This window comes from Daucus carota, chromosome 1 (assembly GCF_001625215.2).
Source record: "Daucus carota subsp. sativus chromosome 1, DH1 v3.0, whole genome shotgun sequence".
Classification (NCBI taxonomy): Eukaryota; Viridiplantae; Streptophyta; class Magnoliopsida; order Apiales; family Apiaceae; genus Daucus; species Daucus carota.
This window is the reverse complement of record NC_030381.2, coordinates 20,612,789-20,635,975: the sequence shown is the minus strand read 5'-3', so window position 1 is coordinate 20,635,975 and position 23,187 is coordinate 20,612,789. Positions and strand designations below refer to the sequence as shown.

The 23,187-nt window shown below is 33.8% G+C and overlaps 1 protein-coding gene across 1 annotated transcript; it reads left to right on the top strand.

Annotated features, from left to right (window-relative positions):
• Positions 1–12,459: 12,459 nt before the first annotated feature.
• On the top strand, positions 12,460–21,906 carry LOC135147810 (uncharacterized). The gene is made up of 5 exons (XM_064081432.1): positions 12,460–12,464; positions 19,616–20,112; positions 20,275–20,694; positions 20,878–21,436; positions 21,498–21,906. Exons 1-5 carry the CDS (start codon positions 12,460–12,462, stop codon positions 21,904–21,906), a joined length of 1,890 nt encoding a protein of 629 aa, XP_063937502.1.
• Positions 21,907–23,187: the final 1,281 nt, after the last annotated feature.

The window sequence follows — 23,187 nt, the reverse complement described above, 5'->3', positions numbered from 1 at the left end:
GATGATCCTCCACTTTGACCACTGTGACCATGATGATCATTTGTATTGTTGCCAATACTTCCTCCAGATGGTTCAGGATCAACATTCTCTTCATTTGCATTAGGATCTCTTATATCAGCTTCAGGTTCATCTTCTCCTAAGTAGATGTCTTCTAAATTCTCAAACTCCAGAGAATCAGATTCATTTTCCTTTTGGAGACTTGGGAGTTTGGTATCATCAAATCTTACATTGATGCTTTCAATCAGTTTGTCGTCATTGATCAGATAAACCCTGTAGGCCTTAGATTCCAAAGAATAACCCAGAAATATGCCTTCTTCAGCTTTGGCATCAAACTTTCCCAAATGCTCTTCTTTTAACACAAAGCATTTTGCACCAAACACATGAAAGTAACTCAGTGATGGTTTTCTGTTGGCCATTACTTCATAAGGAGTCTTATCCAAGTCTTTGTTAATCAGGGTACGATTTTGAGTGTAGCAAGCAGTGCTTACAGCTTCAGCCCAGAAATAGATTGGAAGTCTTGATTGACTAATCATAGTCCTTGCTGCTTCAATCAAGGTTCTGTTCTTCCTTTCTACGACACCGTTTTGTTGTGGAGTCCTTGGAGCTGAATACTGACGAGAGATGCCCTTATCAGTACAGAAGTTATTAAGAACAGCATTACGAAATTCTGTTCCATTATCTGATCTGATTGCCCTTACTGGCAGATCTGCTTCCTTTTCAATCTTCTTGATATGATCAATGATGACGAGTGCTGCTTCATCCTTTGAATGTAAGAATAATACCCATGTGTATTTTGAGTAGTCATCGACGATCACAAGAGCATATCTTTTCCTTGATATAGAAGGAATGTTGACTGGTCCAAACAGATCCATATGAATCAGTTGAAGGGGTGAACCAATGTCAGTCATGCCTTTGCTCCTGTGTGATGCTTTCTTTGACTTCCCCTTTTCACATGCATCACAGAGTCCTTCTTGACAGAATTCTTTCTGTGGCAGTCCTCTCACAAGTTCTCTTTTGACTAAAGAGTTCATAGTCTTAAAGTTCAAATGTGAGAGCTTCCGATGCCATAACCAACTATCATCAGCATAGGCCTTGGTGTAGAAACACTTGACCTCCCCCTTACTTGCTGAGTCTATGTCGGCTATAAACAAACTTGATTTTCTTACACCACGAAGTGTAAGATCCTTGTTCTTCCGGTTCTGGATTAAGCAAACTTCCTTCTGAAAGATTACGTCGTATCCTTTGTCACAGAACTGACTGATACTCAGTAAGTTGTGCTTGAGTCCTTCCACCAGAGAGATATCTTCAATGATGACATTTCCAACTTTCAGCTTACCATATCCCGTTGTAAAACCTTTGCTGTCATCTCCAAAGATTACAATTGGGCCGGTTCTCATCACCACATCTGTGAGCAGGGACTTTTCTCCAGTCATGTGTCTTGAACAACCACTATCAAGAACCCACACAACTTTACTTTTCCTTCCTGTGCCCTGCATTCACAAATGGATTAAACTTTCTTTGGTACCCAGACGTTCTTGGGTCCAGGTGATTTAGTAGAAACAGGATTATCAACAGAAACTGGTTTAACATGTGCTTGTTCAGGGGTGACTGGACTCTTCTCCTTTTTAGTCTTAGCAGAAGTGCTTTTAGACTTGGAGTTGGGAGTTTCCTTCTTCTTAGAAGGACTAGCAGTCTTTGCCACAGGGGCAACAGAAGGTGCAGGCATATTCATATTCATGGTAGATGGTGCAGAAAAAGATGCATTCAACATGGTAAAGCATGCAGACATCATATTCATAGCACATAGCATGCAACCTACTCTACCACATGGCAAATGAACAGCATTCATGTTAACAGTATTAGGCATGCTAGAAACAGAATTATCTACTTTAATCACTTTACATGCATGAGTAAGATGATTAGTAGAATTGCAATTATTACAAACCTTTCTAGCATTAGAATTTCTAGAATTGGTGTTCTTAGGATCTAACTTGCCATTCCTGTTGTTCTTCTTTTTGTTGGAACTAGTACTTCCTAATCCAGTTTTATCTGAATCATCTCTGACATGGGAATTAGAAGGTACATCTTGTGATTCCTGTTTTACTTGAGGCTTAACAACTTCCTCATTTTTCAACTCTTCCTTGATGACAAGGTCTTCTTCTATCAGAGGTTCTGTCTGTGCCATTCTAAAGATAGGGGTCTTGGTGTTCTTTAGAATTTTAGGTATATTTGTTCCTTCAGGAGCATTCTCAGTTCCTGCTGAAACAAATATGCCTTCATTCTCTTTTCTCTTCTTTCTTTTAGCTCTTTCCAAAGAACTATAGTCAAGGCCAATAGCAACCTTCTTATCAACCCTTTGACTATCCAAGATCTCTTTCTGTAGAAAAGCAGAATTCTGATAGGCCCTAAGCTTAGTTTCTAGGTCAGCAATCTGAGACCTTAGGGATTCCTCAATTTCTGCACTACACTTCTCCTTATTCTCTAGATATTCAATTATATCTTTAAGGTTAGTGTTTATGAGTTTCTCTAAAGCTAATTCATCTACTCTTTCTTCAAGTTTAGCTATCTTTAGAGAAAGACTACTGTTATCTGATTCTGAAGCTAATAAACTAGTGTGCAAGTTATACATCTCTTGACCTAGTTCATTTATAGTCTTTTTATAATCAGCAGTAGTCATGTCATCAACAGAAATTTCAGGAGATACCTGAGATGGAGATTCCTCGACAGTGTCAGCCATTAATGCAAAAGCATAATTGCTCTGGACAGGTTCATCATCAGAATCTGTGTCATCCCAGCTTTTTCCCTCAGCAATGTAAGCCCTTCCTTTGTGCTTGGCCACCATTGCTTCCAACTTAGCTTTTAGCTTCTCATTTTCTTTCTTCAGATCCTCATAAGAATTCTTCTTATCATATGAGTTGCTTCTGACAGGAGCTGCTTTGGGTTTCCTGCACTCTGTAGCAAAGTGCCCTAAGTCATTGCAGTTGTAGCATCTGACCTTGCTCTTGTCATACATGTTTGGTTTGAAACTGCCAGTACTCTTTGACCCTGAGCCTGAGTATCCTCCTTTACCCTGAAACTTGTTCCCTGAAGCTTTCTTGTACCGGGGGTTCTTTCTGAACTTGATATGCTTAAACCTTGCAGCCATATAAGCCATTGACTTATCTTCTAGCTGCTCCAGCTCTTCTTGAGTGTAGAACTCATCCTCCGGTTCTTCAGAAACTTCATCAACTTCAGCTTCTACAATCTCAGTAATGGTAGAAGGATAGTCAGCTTTGATGGATGAACAATCACTCTGAGCAACAGTGTGATCATTGATACCATATTCAACTAATTGTTGATAACCAAAGTATGGTTGATCAGCAATCAGTGCAGTGGTCTTTTGTAAGGCCATACTCTTGGATTCTGTTGATCCACCACCATATATAATCTTTCTCTGTTCAAGTTCCATCTCAAACGTCTTCAGTTTTCCAAACAGCTTTTCCAAAGTCATAGTCCTGAAGTCGCTTCTTTCCCGGATGGTCTCTGTCTTAACAACTAGATGGGGTGGCATCACAAATGAGAACTTTCTGTTTATCTCTTTCTGTGGATAAGTCTTTCCATGCAGGGTGAGTTCATTCAACAACAACATGAATCTCTCATAGATTTGAGAAATGTTCTCTCCAGGTATTGCCTGAAATGCTTCATATCTGGCAATTAGCATATCGTATCTGTTTTCCCTGACTTCTTCAGATCCCTCCATCAATGCCTCAATAGTGTCCCACATCTGCTTTGAAGTTTTCAGACTTAGTATCAGATGTGTCATTGTCTTGGTCATTGATTCAACAATTATGAGTTGCAGATTATGATCTTGTGCAACATATTCCTTATCAGTGTCAGTGTATTCACTTTTCTCTTTGGGAACCGACTTCTGTGGAATACGAACACCATTTTCAACAGATTCAGGAATAATCTTCATAGGCACAAATGGACCATTTTCCAGAATCCCAATGAACATGGGATTTGCAACTCTGATGTACAGCAACATCTTCATCTTCCAGTTGTTGTAGTCATCCTTGTCAAATGGAGGTACTTTGATTCCTAACTTGTGTGTCGACATTGTTATTAGATAAAATTACGATTGTACGGACAGCTAGCTTTTCAGATTGGTTACGGATCTCAGATCTGTATATCGATCAGCCAAGCTCTGATACCAATTGTTAGGTCCAATCAGACGTAGAAGGGGGGGTTGAATACGTCGTACCAATTTCTTCGATTTAATTTAATTGCGGATAATCTTTGTTTCAGTCCATGTTAAATCAATCGTAAATAAATAACTCCAGCAAGTCGGGGAATATTCTTATATTAGAAATAATCCTCGGGTGCTACAAATTCCAACACAAGTGTCGGCTGCAGAGACTACAATCACTCTATTACAAACTCTCGATAAATATGATCTTCTAATTTAACTCTCGAGAACGTGTATAGTGTGTGCACTTACAAAGTGTGTAGTTGTTTTCAAATGAAAACACTAAGCTCTATTTATAGGCTTTCCAACAACTAACCATGGTTAACGAGTTCGTCCTGGACGACTTGAGTTCGTCCTGGACGGATTCGATTAATCAAAATAATTCAAACTCCATATAGGAAAGGAAGTGGCGCCAGTTGTATATACATATATATACATACATCACAAACTTGCGCCTGATAAAGTATATATGTATATATAAGTATGTGGTCAAAGGTTGCGCTTTGAGGGGAGTCAAACATGGCGCCTCAACTGTTGCTACTAGTGCTTTTGTACTTGGAGAATTCTTCAAGGAAGTTGTGCTAGTGAAGAGAATGGGAGGCGCAACCTTTGACTTAGTCAAAGGTTGCGCTCCAATGCTGTGGAACTTCACTGTATGGAGTACTTAGGCAATTCTTCAACATATATACACTGTGATGAAGGGAAGCGCAGGTTTTGACTTTAGTCAAACCTTGCGCCTCATTCCTTCAACAGTGCAGAGGGCAATGTGAGCGTAGGTTTTGACTTATGGTCAAACCTTGCGCCACATAGTGCATGTATACTGTCTACGACTTAGGGGTCATTTGTTTACTTCTTAATGAAGCTTAACGAAGCTGAAAGAAAGTAATATTAATTACTCAGCTCGGTAAGCCTGTTTGACAATCTTTTTGAGCTTAGATGAATGTTTCATCAGGAGCTCAATCGGTCAGCTAGAATTTGCTATCCGAGCCATTCAGGCACCACAACAATCAACGAGCATCTGTTTTTCTAGCTTCTATTATTTTATCTCCTTCAGTGGCCCACATGCATTGTTATATATATTTTTTAATAATATATTGTTATTATTTTATCACGTCAATAACTAGATTTAGTATAGGATATTTTTAATTTTATTATAAAATATATAACTGAAATAAAATTATAATATAAGTTTAATCAATAAAGACAAAATTTAAATATTTCATAGATGTTGTTATGTTTTGCATTATAATTATTTTAATAAAATATATTATTAATTTTATTATATAAAAAATTATTTATCTACAAAAATGAAACAATAAAAAATACGCTTTTATTCATATTTTCTAAAAACACACGTATCAAATGATATTATTCATTCATCATTCAGATAACTTATTTATTCAGATGTTTCAGATATATTAATCATTAAGATAATTTATATTCAGATTTGCCAAATGACCCCTTAGACAGAAATTACAAGCCTTCCATTTACACTCATATATATGTATATATATATATATAGTTAATTGTTTTTATTTAATTACTTGAATTTAATTGTATTCAAGTAATTCACAATTAAGAATATATATATATATATATATATATATATATATATATATATATATATATATATATATATATATATATATGTCAATTACATCCATTGTCTTCTTCTGAACTGTTTAATTGACTTGATCAATTAATCCTTTGATTAAATCCACTGAATTCTTTCGTACGTCCTGACGCCCTGTGCACTGGTCTGGTTCACGAACGACTCGAACTGAAATGATTCTTTGAATCCTTTGCTTGATAATATACTTGATCATTCATTCCGGGTTAGATGTTGCTTCGATAAATTTGATTATAAATAATCAAATTAAATATACTGGAATCTTCTGGTCTTTGATACTTGATCTTCAGGCAATCTTGATAGCAGAAACATATAGAACTTTATTCTTCACTGAGGCTTGAACATGTTAATGAACTTCTTCCAGTGGACGGATGCTCGTCTCAGATATCTTGATTGACTTTGTCTATTCGTATCGAATCTCCAACCTGTAGATTTCTGTATTATACTTACGTATTGTTTCCTGTCTTTTGTTGTGTTGAGTTATCGTAATTACAGTTACGTTACATTATGCTTTACATACCAAACCAGCAAGTTTATAATCTTAAAACTTGAAAAACTAAGTCGAAAACAGCAAGTTTTGAACGAAAAACTTGAAAAACGAAGCTTGGGTGTGTGTGTGTTAATGGCAGTAGGAAGAAAAGTGAGAAGATGAAGTGAAAAAGAGATAAGACAATAGAAGGGATTGTCTTATAGGGTTTTAAATCTCGGTAAGACAATCTAAGTGATTGTCTTGCCGAGAAGTTTAAACAGTGGCTGAAGGACACGGTAAGACAATCGAGCGGATTGTCTTGCCGTGTAGAAAGAGGCGTACAAGAGAAGCTAACACGGTAAGACAATTTTCGAAATTGTCTTGCCGTGTATACATACAGAAAACAAGAAAAAGCGGTAAGACAATGATAGAAATTGTCTTGCCGCATGGAAAATAAAGAAAATAAAGGAAAAATCTGGAAAAGAGCTCGGTAAGACAATTAATCAGATTGTCTTGCCGAGTTTTTCAACAGAAAAACACATAAAATAGTATAAAATTATGATTTTTGATTTATTTTAAAAGATAAAATGTTTTACACATTAAATCAAAAATCTAATATAAGAACAATATTATATAATACACAAATATTTTGTAAAATTCAACTTTAATTAAATATAAATACTTATGAACTTAACTTTAATCCATGAAAATGAATTAACTTAAATTCAAATATTTATGCTTAATTAATTTTGAAAAATACAAAATAAATACAAATAATTATCTAAATGCTTAGAAAATAATACAGGGGAGTAAGCAGGCATTTAGAAAATTACAGATAAATATATAGACATGCATAATTACACAGATAATTATCAAATAATATACAGACAATCATATAAAATTTAATAAAATACCTATAAATACACAAAAAATTCACAAAATTATATAAAAGCATATAAAGTATATAAAAAATATATACAAAGAGAATCATGTCATATTTAACATCCCTAGCTCACAAACCAACTTAGAGAAAGTGGATTCATCAAGTGGTTTAGTGAAGATGTCAGCGATTTGATCAGCCGTGGGCACAAAATGTAACACCACTGTACCATTCATGACATGTTCTCGAATAAAATGATACCTGATATCTATGTGCTTGGTTCTGGAATGTTGAACCGGATTGTTGGAAATGGCTATGGCACTTGTGTTGTCACAAAATATTGGAATTTTGTCGACAGAAATACCATAATCATTCAGTTGGTTTCTGATCCACAGTATCTGAGCACAGCAGCTTCCAGCAGCTATATACTCAGCTTCAGCAGTAGAAGTAGACACTGAATGCTGCTTCTTGCTGTACCAGGAAACCAACCGACGTCCTAGAAATTGACAGCTTCCAGACGTACTTTTCCTATCAATCCTGCATCCTGCATAATCAGAATTTGTATAGCCGGTTAAGTCAAAACCAGTATTCTTAGGGTACCAAATACCTAATCTCAATAACTAGGCAAGACAAAGGTGCAAAGACAAAACCAGTATTCTTAGGGTACCAAATCTCAATAACTAGGCAAGACAAAGGTGCAAAGACAATCTAGTGGTTGCTATGACAATTTGGCACTTTGTCTTGCTGAAAAACATAAGGTAAGACAATCATAAGCATTGTCTATAGCTTAGTAAGACAATCAGAAGTGGTAAGACAATCTTTGGGAAGCGGTAAGACAATCTGGGACATTGTCTGACACTCCAAACGGTAAGACAATCATCCTGATTGTCTTTGGAGCCACACGGTAAGACAATCAGAATGATTGTCTTGCCAACCATGCGGTAAGACAATAGCAGGGCACGGTAAGACAATCTGAGGGATTGTCTTACCGTGTGTTGGAGGAGGGAAATGGCACGGTAAGACAATCTGTTTGATTGTCTTACCTTGTTATTTCTCAAGACAATCAAGGAAATTGTCTTTCCTTTTGATTCCAACAAGACAAATGCTTATTTCTCTTTAATTAATTAACCAATTAACATCCACTTAATTATATTAAATGCATAAATTCATAAATTAAATTAATTCGAGATAGAATTAATTTAATAAATAAATTACACATCATATATAATTATTTTGAGAAGTGGATTAAATAATTAGATAATCAATTATCCCTTTTCTTCTTCTTCAGAGTCTTCAGTCTTCTGTAAACAATTAAGATCTTCGACTTGAACGAATGGCCACTTTCTTTTGACGTAGAATATTTAATCAGATGAGCTGATACACAAATGTACTGTCTGGTTCATCTGTAACTAGCTCAATTAAATATTCCTTGTCATTTAAACATTTAAGCTGTGACTTGTCCGTCGATTCTTCGTCTTCTTAGTTCTTCTTCATTTGTAGACACAATAATGGAATCTTCTGAATAAATAAAGTATTGAAACTTTATACCTTCTGATCTTCTGGACGTGCCACAAAAGATTATTTGTGCACTGAGGCTTGATCATATTAATGAACTTCTTCCAGTGGTTTGCAGCAGCATCCTGAAATTCTTCTGACATAAAATCTTCAATAAATCATTTGACGTTCTTCGTACGGATTCCGGATAACAGTACTTGCTATTTACTTGCTTTCTTATCAGAGTTGAGTTGATTCCTCTTAATTACAAATAGGCTTAACATATGCCTTTCAAAGTGGGTGAAGAAAGATGGTCCTGTTGTTAAGCTATCATAATTCAACTCAACTGGTTTTGCTATTTTCTGCCTTCAGTTTTCACATGAAACAACACAGTAGTTAGCAACATAGTAAGTAGCTGTTAAATGAGAGTGTTGAGACTAGTGTGCAAATTTTCATACCATTCCTGGTCAGTTAACATTTCTTCTGTGAAGCCAAACTCCCGTAGTTGTTTTTTTGGTGATGCATTAATAAACTGTACCTGTTGTATATAAAATATTTCCTGAAGACTAAAAAAAATATTTCAAAACACTCATGAAAAAAAATTAAAATTGTGGGGTGCAAAGTGAAAACCTGAAATCTGTTAGGTTTAACGGTCAATTAACGGAGATTGGTCAAAGGGGTGCAAAGCGAAGCGCTTTTCAAACTTTGGAGTGCATACTGCCAAAAAAAATTGTTTGAGACCAAATCGAAAAAGCGCCTAAACATAAGGGGTACAAAGTGTCAATCACTCAATAAACTATTGAGAAGCCTTTCATTGTTATCATACCATATTGCCGAGTGGGAAAGTGGAATGGTACAATTTTTTAATTTTAATAGGTCATATTTTAGTTTGTCATACATAACAAACTTTATTTATGTTGAAGGTCAGGTTGATGTTTGTAATGTTCCTGCAACAAGAATATACCTCAACTACAACAACCATGTTGTCTTCCAGCTGAGGAAAATGTCAGTGTGTTTTATTTTTCTATTCCACTCATCCTTACATGCTTATTTCTTTAATTTTGTTTTTGAAAACAACAGTTTAGAAAATTCAGAGTTTGCAGGAAAAAACAAAGAAAAATTGAGCCTTTGAAAATTCACGTCTGAAATCACTGAGTTTTTTTAGAGAGTTGTAATATGATTTTGTTTATAGCCTGTCTAATAAGTTTTATTTATTTATTGCAGCTGAACTTCGTCCGGAAATTGTTTGATGATTTGTTCGAAAGAACAAGATCGATGAATATATTGGTATTCAGGTAATTTTTGTATGTGACTATGTGGGTTTTGATTATTAGATTGATTATGTTGTATATGTTTATACTTTTATGTTTTGGATATGTTTTCTATGTGACTGTGGATTTCGATTAGCAAGTTGATTATATCGCATATGCTTACACCTTTACATTTTGGGTATCTTTAGTTTTTAATTATTGGTTCATGGAGTTAGGCTTCTTTTTTATGGTTGTTCATGACGTAGGATTGCTATATATTTTTGAATGAGAGTTTTAGCTTGCTTGGCCAAGCAGGTTGTAGTCATGTTTAGACTATATTATAAAATGTATATCTTAGTGCTTACATTTTAAAGGATGACTCTGTAACATATTTTTGGTTTAGAGAATAGTAAAATTGGGTTTTGATAAATCTTGTGCTAGTTTTGGTTCAGATCAAAAGATATTTGGTCGCTGAGCTAGAATTTAAATTGAGTGTTGGTAAATCTGGTGCAGCTTTCCTATTACAAGACTATTTCTTTATATGTGCTTTGCTTGATAGTGAAGTAAAAGGCTGCTAAATTAAAAACAAAATTTCTTAGAATTTTGAATTGTTCAAGAGATTCCACAGATGTAATGATCTAAAGACATGTTAGAGGTAACTTATAATAGTTGGTATTGGTAAAGTGTTTGATTTCTTGATGGCATACTCCAAGAAATACTTTTTCAACTTTTGACAAGTATAGTTTTGTATAGGTTCTTGACTTGGGAATGGAACATTTGATGGAAGGTTGCCGAAAGCTAAGGAAGCCAGAGATAAAAGATTGCCCATTTGGAAATGCAGCTTTACTTTATAACTTAAAAAAGTATGAATCAATGCGGTGTCTCTGGATGTCAGCATGCAATGTGATAATGAATAGTTGCTGGATTCTTGCAAAATTCATGCCAAGGTTGAATGTTGAGGTGATGAAGGATGAAGGAAGTGTTCACGATGATGCTGATGAATTATATGTTTATCGATCAGTTGCAGGGCCTAGAAGGGAAGCACCTCCCTTTGTTCTTACTCTCTGAACCTAACACAAGATCATGGTGAGTTTCTCTCTTCCACGGACATAGTCACTCATATAAAATTAGCATAGCATTTGAAAAGGGTCTTGTGAGATACATGGCTCTGCATAGCCTCTGCATCATTTTAGTTAACTGTAAACATGCTCTTCTATTGTTGTGCGAACTTGCTAATGGTCAATGGATTACATTGGGTTGGTTTGAACTTGCTAATGGATTTGCATATAACAGTATTTACTCTAATTATATTGTGGTGCATTTTGCATTGGTCAAGGACTCACTAAAGGTAAATTGAGATTGTTCAATCATGTTTAATTATGTTTAGTGGAGGGATTGATACATAAGCTGGCGAGGAAAAAAAACACTGGAATATGGTGGAATCACATTTTAAAACCAGTTTTAGTATATATAGAATGCAAATGAAATAAAGATCAGTCCTGTAACACAAGAAAACGTAGTTGCTTAGAATGAATTGCATAAACATTTTTTAATATATTGAATAATCATTTTATTTGAGATTATGTGTTAAATTTAAACTATAATATAGTTTAATTTTAATTCATTAATATTTAGATTCGATAAGTGACATTAAAGAGTAATCTTAAAATAAAAGTTAAGAAGCTACTCATTAATATTTAGATTTGAGAAGTGACATTATATGTATTAACTACTTCATTGTCTTTGCAGGTTTATAATGGTTCTTCGTCAATTATACCCTTTTAGGTATTTTTGATTCTTTTTATCACTTTAATTTTAGAGATTATTGTTGTTGTCGCTTCAATATTCGATGATTTGCTGAGGAGATAAAACTGCTAAATAAAGTTAATCAATATTGTTGTGAATCTATGTATATACACAGAAAGGTAAATTTGAGTATGAGTTAAGTGTTTGACCTCATTATTGTTGACATATGTTGAAAACTGTGGATAGACATATCTTGAACTACAGTATTGGTTTAAACTGGTGGAGGGTGCTGATACCAAATACCAGGGGTCAGCGCATGTTGGCAGCTGAAAGTAAAAAAAAGAAAACATTGTGAGACGTCTAGGTAGTTTCTGGTGGATCATTATGTAATGGATAAAGATGAGTATAGGGCCAAGCATCTAGAATTTTCAATCCAGCAAATGATGGCTAAGAGAAGTGGGTGATTACTATTGAAATGGAGTGAATTCAGTTGTAGCTTATTGTTTATTGGGCATTTACATTTTGTAGTTCCTTGTGTTAGTATATGATATGCAGTAGTGGTGATGGATATTTGTTGTCGGTGGTGTTGTCAAATTGTTTTGGATGAGAATTTGTGGTGTTTATACTACAGGCTAAAGTGATGTCAGCTGAATACTCACCTGAAATGGAGCTCACAAGTTTAACGACTCATTGTCCATTGGATGGTCGGTATTGGAGCAAAGTCAAGGACATGTCTCCTTTTCTGAGTGAATATGGCTTAATACAATGAGGTATTGTTTTTACAACTTCCCTATGTCGTTTAACTTTTAAGAATATTATGTGAACCCGACATAGCGTCTTGCTGATTAATGCCTATTGAAACATTAGCGTGAAAGTAAGATGTCATAATGACTTGCTCAACATTGTCATTTTTAAATTATTATGAAGAATCGCTTTGTTCTGTTTATACATTTCATGAAGCTGATTAGATCAATAACAAAATATTGAGGCAAAAACAGGGAATATGATTTTAATTAGATCTAAACTTCATTCTAATTGTTGTTGGTGCTGGACGAGAGACAGCATTTGCAGCTGCACTATTAGGATATTATGCATTGATGAAAAAGCATGGCAGTGAATGCTTGCTGAAGCTGTATTACATGCCCATGTATCATTTAAATTGTATTTTAAAAAAATTCTGGTGTTTTAGTTTGGACTCTGGTCTGACTATCCTTATTTTATGCTCTTTTGAAACAAGGTTATACGAAAGAAAATGGAGCATGTTCTTTCAACAAAGGCAGATGTTGCAGCTGTCTTCAAGAACCCAAAATTATCAGTTTAGCTGATGCTGCAGTGAAGCTGCCCATTGAGATTCTTCCCGGGAAGGTGTCAAAAGTAGGTTTGCACGCATTGCCGTGAAATTGACTCAAAGTTGTGAAATTTGCTTTTGCTCAAACAAGTAATATACTTTTGGTTCCATTCTTTTGTTTACTTTGAATTTGAATTTGGATTGTATTCCTATCTTTGTTTTTAAATTATGATTATCCAAAAATAGATGTCCATCTTGACTTTTGGTTAGTTATTATTAGATAGAGGCCGGAAATAAAAAAATATTACTAATTATCATCCATTATTGTGATACATTATAGCAATTCTTATATTAGACTAACTTTATTTTTGCACTATTTGAAATATTCACTTTATGGTTATAATGTATATTATATTCAATATTAAATGCATAATCATAAATAATATCTGATAATAACGATATATTTTTTTAAAAAATAAATCTCTTAAACGTGTTCTTTTCAAGAAATTATAGTGAGGAAAACATTGTCTTAAATTATCTACGATCGATGTTTTTAAATCATTTAAAAACATAGAAAAGTATAATCAACAACAAGTTTATTTTTTTTAATAAAATTATATTCTAATTTTGTTTTTTGAAATGCATGTAATTTTAAGATTATAATCACTTTTTTTTGAAATGCGTGTAATTTTTTTAATAAAATTATAGTCTAATTTTTATAATTAAATATAAAAAAATAATAAAAAATGTAACGAGTTATTAGTAATTAATAAAAAATTACAATTAAATTAGCAAAATTATTTATCTTTCCTGGCATGTTTACCGATTAGTGTGAAGTGTTAGTAATTCCCCTCATTTCTTTACTTTTTGGCACGTTTTTTAAAACTCATTGAAGTATAGTTTCATAATATATTTTAGAAAATATCTTTGAATAAATGTTTAATGTTTAAACTTTTATTCATAAAAATTATTGTTTTAAAAGGAGGGAGTAGCTTTTACTAGGTGATAGGTTATAATTTTGCTTGAATTTTGTTATAATGTAGTTCAGGGGTGTGAACTTGGTACTTTGCTTTCTCTTTCTGGATAAGCATAGTTTTATAAATTATTTTTATTTTTACCATCTAAATAATATATAATGTTTAAACTTTTAGGCATAAAAGAAAATTTCAAAAATAAATTACGAAACAATGCTTAATTAGAGACTTAAAATACGTGTCGTTCAATAAAAAATACATGTAAAAAAATGAGTGAGATGGATGAAATATATATTATTGAGCCACATTCACAAAATTTCATGTTAATGTGACTCTTTATATTAATTATCATCTTATATTCAAGAATTTACTACAAAATGTATGTAAATTGTTATTGAATATAAAATTTTAAAATATAAATTATTGAATCAAGACGTTGCTTAGCTATATAATTATTTTGATTATAAAATATTGAAATATAAAATATTCAACTAAAGTGCGAGGCGTCGGCGCGGCGACGCCGAGGAGTATTTGATAAAATATGACTTTTCGTATACTTAAAATGTTACATAATTTTCGAACGTAAATGAAATTTATTTACGAATTAATTTTTATAAATATTCAATTTATACAGTGGTTTTGTGTTGAATTTGATTTTTGTTTTACACTGAATTTTTATTTTTATAACTACAAAATCACAAGTTATATTTAATATATTTTTATAACTCAATTGCTATTTTCTTTCATATAAAAGCTTTTAAGTAAAACTAATAGATATAATAACGTCATATTATGTCAAAATAATTTTCAAAATATAATCAATATTTTAAATTTAATTGACAAGAAAAGACTAAATTCTATATTATTTTAAAATATTGTTGTATATACAAATACTTTTCCTATATTGTTACAATTTCTATGCATTTTTAACACAAAAGAAGACACAAATACAAAACTACTTATTTCTCATCGGAATTTTTTTATTTTTGTATAGTATGGAACTATGCGTAGAAACCGGGAATGTGAACAACCAAGTGGGACGGAGAATGTAGTTAGGGGGGTGAACTTCGTACTTTGCTTTCTCTTTCTGAGTAAGCATAGTTTTATAAATTATTTTAATTTTTTTTCCATCTAAATAAAAATATAATGTTTAAACTTCTTTTTTTTGACAAAATTGTTTAAACTTTTAGTCATAAAGAAAAATTTCAAAAATAAGTTATTAAACTATGCTTAATTAGAGCCTTAAAATACAATAAAAAATACATGTAAAGAAATGAGGGAGGCGGATGAAATATATATTATTGAGCCACATTCACAAATTTTCATGTAAATGTGACTCTTTATATTAATCGTCATCTTATTTTCAAGAATTTACTACAAAATGTGTGTAAATTGTTATTGAATATAAAATTTTAAAATATAAATTATTGAATCAAAATGCGAGACGTTGCTTAACTATATAATTATTTTGATTATAAAATATTAAATATTCGTGCGAGGCGTCGCCGCTCGGCGACGCCGAGAAGTACTTCATAAAATATGACTTTTCATATACTTAAAAATATTACATAATTTAAACACATACCCAATCCCAAATAACCAATCATTAATGATTCAATCAAAAATCCCAAAAAATCTCCGTCCAGAATTTTGTCGAGTTTTGTCTTTAGCCTCTGATCTCCTTCCTCGTCAGAATTCTGATCCGATGATGATTTATGGGTTTCTTCAAAATCGGTAACATCATTCCTTTATTTTATATGTAATCAAATTCTTTTCGTCTCTTTAGAAGGTACGTCTTTTTTTGATGTTTGTTGTGTGTTTTTCTTGCGTTTTGTTGCTTATTATGATAATGGATGTACTTTAGTGCATGTTTTATTTATCTTCTCTTCTGATGTAGAGGTAGTATCGGGTTTTTTAGGCGATCGGATTCATTTGTAACTTCGTTGAAATTTGTTCGGATTATGTTGTGAAGTTTGTTTGAGTTTAGTGGTCATATTTTTCTAACTTGTTTTATCTTGGCCAGATTTGTTGTGGTCGGCCACAAATTTAGTCGAAAATCGAGGTTGTTTTAAGTTTCTATATGTGTTCTTTGTGTTCTTGGTAGTTATTGATTGGTGGGATGTGTTTAATGTGTGTTTGATCTTTTTAATTATAAGTTTCAGTTGTTAAAATTGTTTGTAGTTGCATGTAGAATAGATTATTGATTTGTTATGATTTGAAGATCAATTGTTTAAACTATGACATAATTTTATATATCATATATGTATATATGTTAGTGTATAATAATTTTGGATAGGAAGGAATTAAATTCTTCGGTTATATATGAGAAGGAATTAAATATTATTAAATGCGATTTTATATTTATATATATACATATTAGGGATTAATTGATTGTATTCATGATTTTAAATATATGTGTGTTTGGTAAGTGTTTTATGTGCATTTATTCGGCTTAAATGACATATAAATTTGTTGTTTTATTAATTATTAATTAGAATTTATTGGGTGCCATAACTGATGGCTTTTAAAAGTCTTGATTATGTTCAAGGAGTTTGTACCATTTTTTTGGGTGGTCATAATTGGTGGCATATATTTTTGGACCATTATTGGTTGACACGATTATTGTCCAAGATAAATATTGTGCGGATAATTTTGTCCTTGGATTAATAATTAGATTTTATTAATTCTTATACTCTGTGATGCTAATGATAACTTTTGTTGACTAATCGGATAATTAAATAATAAACTTATGTTAATTGTTATTTAAATTTTTTAATAAATAATTTTCATATAGAGAAGGAATAATTCTTTTCATTCTTTTCCTAACAATAAATTAAATTTTTGTTTATGTATTTTATTATGAGTTCTTTGGTATTGTGTGTCTAACCAAAGTTCTTACTTTGGTTAGACATAATAACTTTTCATAATTGTTTCATAATTTTATAAGTTATAATATTTTTATTTTTGAATAGTTGTTATATTTTTTGCCGGGAATTATGTCATAATTGGGTTTAGTTTACCCACACATTTTCTTTTACTTAATTTATCATACTTATGTTTTTTTGCTTGCTTTAATTTTCAGGAGATTGGAAAGAGACTTTATGGGTTTTCTTATCAGAATTTAAAGTCTTATTATCTAAACGTCCGGAGATATCTTTGCGTATCTTTCGGTTAGATGATAAACTTTATTGAATGAAAGTAATCCCTGATGCGACTTATTGTATGAAAGGCATATGTTAAGCCTATTTGTAATTAAGAGGAATCAACTCAACTCTGATAAGAAAGCAAGTAAATAGCAAGTACTGTTATCCGGAATCCGTACGAAGAACGTCAAATGATTTATTGAAGATTTTATGTCAGAAGAATTTCAGGATGCTGCTGCAAACCACTGGAAGAAGTTCATTAATATGATCAAGCCTTAGTGCACAAATAATCTTTTGTGGCACGTCCAGAAGATCAGAAGGTATAAAGTTTCAATACTTTATTTATTCAGAAGATTCCATTATTGTGTCTACAAATGAAGAAGAACTAAGAAGACGAAGAATCGACGAACAAGTCAAAGCTTAAATGTTTAAATGACAAGGAATATTTAATTGAGCTAGTTACAGATGAACCAGACAGTACATTTGTGTATCAGCTCATCTGATTAAATATTCTACGTCAAAAGAAAGTGGCCATTCGTTCAAGTCGAAGATCTTAATTGTTTACAGAAGACTGAAGACTCTGAAGAAGAAGAAAAGGGATAATTGATTATCTAATTATTTAATCCACTTCTCAAAATAATTATATATGATGTGTAATTTATTTATTAAATTAATTCTATCTCGAATTAATTTAATTTATGAATTTATGCATTTAATATAATTAAGTGGATGTTAATTGGTTAATTAATTAAAGAGAAATAAGCATTTGTCTTGTTGGAATCAAAAGGAAAGACAATTTCCTTGATTGTCTTGAGAAATAACAAGGTAAGACAATCAAACAGATTGTCTTACCGTGCCATTTCCCTCCTCCAACACACGGTAAGACAATCCCTCAGATTGTCTTACCGTGCCCTGCTATTGTCTTACCGCATGGTTGGCAAGACAATCATTCTGATTGTCTTACCGTGTGGCTCCAAAGACAATCAGGATGATTGTCTTACCGTTTGGAGTGTCAGACAATGTCCCAGATTGTCTTACCGCTTCCCAAAGATTGTCTTACCACTTCTGATTGTCTTACTAAGCTATAGACAATGCTTATGATTGTCTTACCTTATGTTTTTCAGCAAGACAAAGTGCCAAATTGTCATAGCAACCACTAGATTGTCTTTGCACCTTTGTCTTGCCTAGTTCTTGAGATTTGCCTATAAATATGGCTCATTCTCCTTCATTTCTAAGTGTTCAAAGTGCTTGTAAGCTTTCAAGTTGTGCTAAACTTGCTATTCGTTAAAACCACAGTTTACTGTGCTTTGATCATTCGGTTGTTTTGTTCCACCGAGTTAGAATACTTTCTGTCAAATTTATTCTACGAACTAGTGGACATTAAAACGAACCATATTAATTATATAACGACTTAAAACATTGTTATATTAATTAATCTTAATCTGATTAAAAAGTTACATTCCAATCAGATTTATTCCGCCGCGATTATTTTTAGTGACGATTGTATTCAACCCCCCCTTCTACAATCGTTCCAGGACCTAACAATTGGTATCAGAGCCAGGTTGATACCATTTTACCGTATCAGATCCTATACACACTCTGTAACGTCCAAATATTTTTATTCGAATTAATTTTATTCCAAAAATTAATTTTGATTAAAAATATTTTTCTTTCAAAAATCCAAATCTCTTCCAAACACTATTCACATTAAATCCAAATATTTTTTTTTTCGAATTAATTTTTTTTTTAAAAAAAAATTAATTTTGATTTAAAATATTTTTCTTTCAAAAATCCAAATCTCTTCCAAACACTATTCACTTCAAATTTAAATATTTTTTAATTCGAATTAATTTTTTTTTAAAAAAAAATTAATTTTAATTTAAAATATTTTTCTTTCAAAAATCCATTTCTCATCCAAACACTATTCTTTTTAAATCTCTAAACATGAGTACACAAAAGATTAGTAGCATTAAAATCCCACCGTTCAGCAAAGAACACTTTGGCCTATGGAAAAGGCACATGTTACTATTCCTTCGCACTGCGAACAGAAAATACATCGGGATTCTGAACAAGGGTGTTTCTACTCCGATGAACGTCATATTAGCACACGAAGAAGATGGTGTGTTAATACCTCATCAGACTATTCCGAAAGAACTTTCTGAGTACACAGATGAAGAGAGTGAACAGATGAACCTGGATGATGCTCTTCAACTGATCTTAGTTGAATCCCTAGATCCTGTTATGTACAATGCTGTTGTTAATTGTACGAACGCGAAGCAAATCTGGGACACACTAGAGATTATAAACGAAGGCTCAGAAGAAGTTAGGGAAAATAAGAAAGAGATACTGATGGCTCAGTATGAACAATTTGGTTCCAATCCCGGAGAAGGGATTTCAGAAGTGTTTATCAGACTCAATAATCTGATTAATAATCTGAATCTGAACGGGAAATACTACGACAACAAAGAGGTGAACCTGAAGTTTTTGCTGACGCTCCCTGAGCATCTGGAGCATAGGATAACCGCCATCAGAGAAAGCAGAGATTTGACAGAGATCTCACTAGAACAGCTGTATGGGGTTCTGAAAACCTATGAATTGGAACAGGCTCAAACTAAACAGAGATACGGATGGGGAAAGACACTCAACACGTCTACGTCTGTTATCAATTCTAATGCCCTCGTAGTAGAATCACCTCTTGTGAAAGAAAGGAAGGTTGTTGTACCTTCAAGAAGCTCCCAGGAGTATGTTGTGCCGGAAATGGGACATACTTCAGTAAGTACGGGAGATGATGAATTTTACTCGATGGAAGAGTTAGATCAGCTGGAGGATGAATCTCTTGCTATGTTTGCCAGGAAGTTTGGCAACATGAGATTCAGGAAGAATCCCTCATACAGATTTAAATCTTCTGGTAATAAATTCCAGAAAGGGGGATCTTCGTCCACTTCAAAAGGGGCTTATAAGACTGGGATGGTTGATCGAAGCAAGTTTAAATGTTTCAACTGTGATGAGCCTGGTCACTTTGCATCGGAGTGCAAGAAGCCCAATCAGCTGGCAAAGAAGAAAGAATCTTATGACGAGCTAAAGCAGAAGTATGAGGCTCTGCTAAAGAAGCATCAAGGCCAAAGCAGCCAAGGGAAGTCCTATGTGGCAAAAGGGAAAAGCTGGGATGACACAGACAGTGATGAAGAGGAAGAGCGGGGGAATGTTGCTCTAATGGCTTTCATGGAACCTTCTAAACCTCCACATCGCACTGGCGGATTTTCGGTAGATCCTACTTGCCCTAAACTATTTATGCAATTAGGACTTGAACGTGATGACGCTCGTAATAAGATCAAAGCTCTGACTCTTGAACACAAAGCTTTAAAGCAAGAAGTTCATGAGTTAAAGTTAAAAGAAAAACTTGTTCTCACCCCTAAAATTGAACAATTAACTGGTGACTTGTTGACTCAGTCTAACAAAGTCAAAGTGTTAGAGTATAGGGAGAACAAACTGAATGAACAACTAGCTGAAGAGAAGGTTAGGTGCCTTGCTTATAAGGAGTCGACTAATATTGTTAAGAACCTAGTGGACCAACAAGTGATTAAAAGGAAAGTTGGTATAGGTTTCGATTACAACAAGTCGGTAGGTAAGGCTAGTAATATAACTCCTTTTGTTAAGAGTGCTGAAGACAGGGGTATCCCACATGTTTTAAAGGATGCTCCCAAACCTTTATTCAAAACCCCTGTCGCAGAACCATTACTTGATATGCCCATGATTATTCAATATGAAATGAATTTAGAGGATATTGAGAATGAGAGGGAGATTTTGGCATCTGTAGAGCCAATGCAAGTTGAGGGCACATTCAGTTCACCCAAAGCTGGCATAGGTGCCAATGGCTTAAAGAATAATTTTAACAAGCCTAATAAGTTTGTTAAATGCAGGAATGATAACAATACATGCTCTTCTACTAATAACATTAGAACTTCTGAAAATGTTACTGTAGAAACTGTTAAACCCCCTGTTGTTCTGAATAACATGCCTACTGTTCCTTTAGTTGATATGTGCCATAAACCTTGTGGTGTTGATAATTGCATGTTGTGTGCGTTTAATGTAATGTCTGCTTTTTTCAAAAGTATGCATGCTAACAAAGAAAACACAACACCTAGAAAGCATATGAATAGTAAGTTTGCAAAAACCAAGACTACTGGTCCTTCTCCTATCAAGAAGGATACTTATGTTCCTAAGCCTAAACCTAAAGTGTTCAAGGCTGTTTGTAGGAAAGTAAGTACAGTCAAGGTGGATGCTAATGTTATTCGAACAGGATCTATTGTCAAAGCTGACAAAGGTCAATTCTTTAAGTATGTCGGGCCCAACCAAGTTTGGGTTCCGAAGAAAGTTTAATTCGTTTGATATGTGCAGGGAGCCAAACAAGGTTGAAAAGGTTGTATGGATCCTCGATAGTGGATCTTCTAGACATATGACCGGTGATAGAGCCCTGCTATCAAATGTGATTGAGAGTGCTGGCCCGATTGTCACCTTTGGAGATAACAGCAAAGGTCGTACTACGGGATATGGCAATTTACTTGCTGAAAATGTTATCATTGAAAAATTTCTTTGGTTGAAGGACTCAAGCACAATCTTCTATGACAAGGGATTCCAAGTAAACTTTGTCAAGGAGAAGTATTTGATATCTCACACTAAAGATGACCGTCTTGCTCTCTGTGGAGTAAGAAAAGCTAACTTATACGTAGCTGATCTCAATTCAGGAACCACTGATGAAGATAATTGTTTCTATTCAAAGGCTTCACCTGAAGATAGTTGGCTATAACATAAGAAGCTGTCTCACCCTAATTTTAAAATTGTGAACTCTCTAGTCAAGAGAGATCTAGTGAGAGGTTTGCCTTCCCTGGAATTCTCAACTGATGATCTCTGTGAATCTTGTCAGAAAGGAAAAGCGAAGAGAGCATCTCACAAAGGCAAGACCATCAATACCATTACAGATCCACTTCATTTACTGCATATGGATTTGTTTGGCCCCGTAAATGTTGCATCCATTGATGGAGGAAGATATGCCTTGGTTATTGTGGATGACTTCTCGAAATTTACTTGGGTTTACTTCCTGGCTTCTAAGGATGAAACCCCGATGACAGTGATTGATCATATAAAGTCAGTTGAATTGGAAAAGGGTGTGCCAGGTAAAGCTGTAAGGTCAGATAATGGCACAGAATTCAAGAATCAAACTCTAATCAACTTTTACTCTGAAAAGGGAATTAGAAGGCAGTATTCAGCACCAAGGACTCCTCAGCAGAATGGAGTCGTCGAAAGAAAGAATCGTACACTGATTGAAGCTGCAAGGACTATGATTGCTGAAGCAAAGCTTCCACTGTACTTTTGGGCTGAAGCTGTGTCTACTGCCTGCTATACCCAGAATAGAACTTTGATCAACAAGGATCATATGAAAACTCCATTTCAGCTGTATAACAACAAGAAACCATATGTCAAACATCTTCATGTCTTTGGAGCCAAGTGTTATGTTCTCAAAGATGGAGAAGAGAACTTGAACAAGTTTGAACCAAAGGCATCTGAAGCAATTTTTGTTGGTTATACTAATAATGCTTATAGAGTCTTTATAATTGATACTCTGTCAGTGAAAGTTAGTGTCAATGTTACATTTGATGACACTAAACTTCCAAGTATACAATCTGCTGATCCATCTGAATCTCTGAAGTTTGACAACTATCCAGATTCTGATTCAGATGATGATGTGCCACCTGAGGTTGCAACAGGTGATGACGACAATGATGATAATGATCCAGGCAATGGTGGAGGAAATGGCAATAATGCTGGAAATTCCACTGATGCTAGTGGTGGATCATCAAGTCAACCTGGCAACAACTCAGGGGGAGCTGGTGGATCAACTAGTCATACACTTCAGCTTACTGACAATACAGCTGAATCATCTAGGACACAACTTCCAAGGGAAAGGATTTGGAGCAGAGATCATCCCTTTGATCTTATAATTGGTGATCCTGATGTTGGTGTAAGGACTAGAAGTGCTACGACAAATGAATGTCTATTCTCTGGTTTTCTATCACAATTAGAACCAAAG